Source organism: Thermobia domestica, chromosome 5 (assembly GCF_964235325.1).
Source record: "Thermobia domestica chromosome 5, izTheDome1.hap1.1, whole genome shotgun sequence".
Taxonomy (NCBI): Eukaryota; Metazoa; Arthropoda; class Insecta; order Zygentoma; family Lepismatidae; genus Thermobia; species Thermobia domestica.
The window spans coordinates 302,358,487-302,359,714 of NC_137458.1; the positions used below are offsets into that span (position 1 = coordinate 302,358,487).

A 1,228-nucleotide genomic window follows, 5' to 3' on the forward strand; every position below is an offset into this window, starting at 1 on the left:
TTATAATAAAGACGAGTAAGAAGCGTGAATTGCATAATGCAGAACTTAGTGGCTCAGAGAAACCAAAACAGAAGTATAGGAAATACGATGAACGTTATTTGGACTCCGGTTTTATCAGTACTACTGTTAATAATAAAGAAAGGCCTCAGTGCGTAATTTGTTTGAAAAGTGTTGGCTGCAGATAGCATGCTACCCGATAAGTTGAAGCAACAATTAGAAACTGTGCACACCAATTTACAAGATAAGAACTGAGAATATCTTTCCTGTAAAGCACCTTAAGTGATACGAAACACAAGTACAATTTCTCAGCAAATATCTGTGCCCGCGAAAGCTCTTCTAGCATCGTATAAAGCACTATATCGTGTTGTACAATGCAAGAAATTCCACATAAAGCTGAGGAACTGATTGTGCCGGCTGCAATTGATATGGTCTCGATTATGGTTGGTAAATCTGCAACTAAACAACTGAAAAGTGTACCTTTGTCTGACAGCACAATTAGTCGTCGAATAAGTGACCTTGCTGATGGAAATGAACACATAATCCAGGAACTAAGGGGGGAGGAATTCGTGATTCAAATCGATAAGGCAGCTGATAGCAACAGCGATGCGAACTTGATCTGCTATGTGAGGTTCATAGCCGAAAGTTGTGAATTCTTGGAAGATCTTTTCTTTTGTGAGAATACCACGCTTGGAACAACAGCAAATGAATTATTCGAAGTTGTTGACAAGTTCATGGAAGAAAACAAACTGGATTGGATAAAATGTATGGGAATATGCATTGACAAGTTCATGGAATAAAACAAACTGGATTGGATAAAATGTATGGTAATATGCACAGATGGTGCTCGCTCCATGTCAGGACATTATCAAGGATTACAAGCTCTCATACGTAAGAAAGCCCGTAATGCACTCTGGGATCACTGTATTATACACAGGATATCCCTTGCTTCCAAAAATCTCAGTAGTGACTTAAACCACATACTGTCATTAGTAATAGAAGTTGTGAACTACGTCAGAATTCACCCCAAAAAAAGCTAGATTGAAACACGAACTGTACTCGTATCTTGTGGATGAAAATCATCCCAGTGCTGAAAATTTGATTCTGCCTTTCTTTAGAAGCTGTCATACCTTTGTGATAATTTTGAGAAACTAAATGTTTTAAATGTCTTTACAAGAGAATGATATAAACATTTTGCAATTGTCAGACAAGGTGTTAGGCTTCGAAAGAG

At 37.8% G+C, this 1,228-nt stretch overlaps 1 protein-coding gene across 1 annotated transcript; it reads left to right on the forward strand.

Moving 5' to 3' along the window:
* The first annotated feature begins 371 nt into the window (after positions 1–371).
* On the forward strand, positions 372–797 carry LOC145685613 (protein FAM200A-like). The gene has a single exon (XM_081758003.1). It carries the CDS (start codon positions 372–374, stop codon positions 795–797), a length of 426 nt encoding a protein of 141 aa, XP_081614129.1.
* The last annotated feature ends 431 nt before the right edge of the window (positions 798–1,228 follow it).

Bases quoted from the DNA above. Each gene is read 5' to 3' on its own strand.
- LOC145685613 (XM_081758003.1), top strand. From the start codon at position 372: ATGCAAGAAATTCCACATAAAGCTGAGGAACTGATTGTGCCGGCTGCA.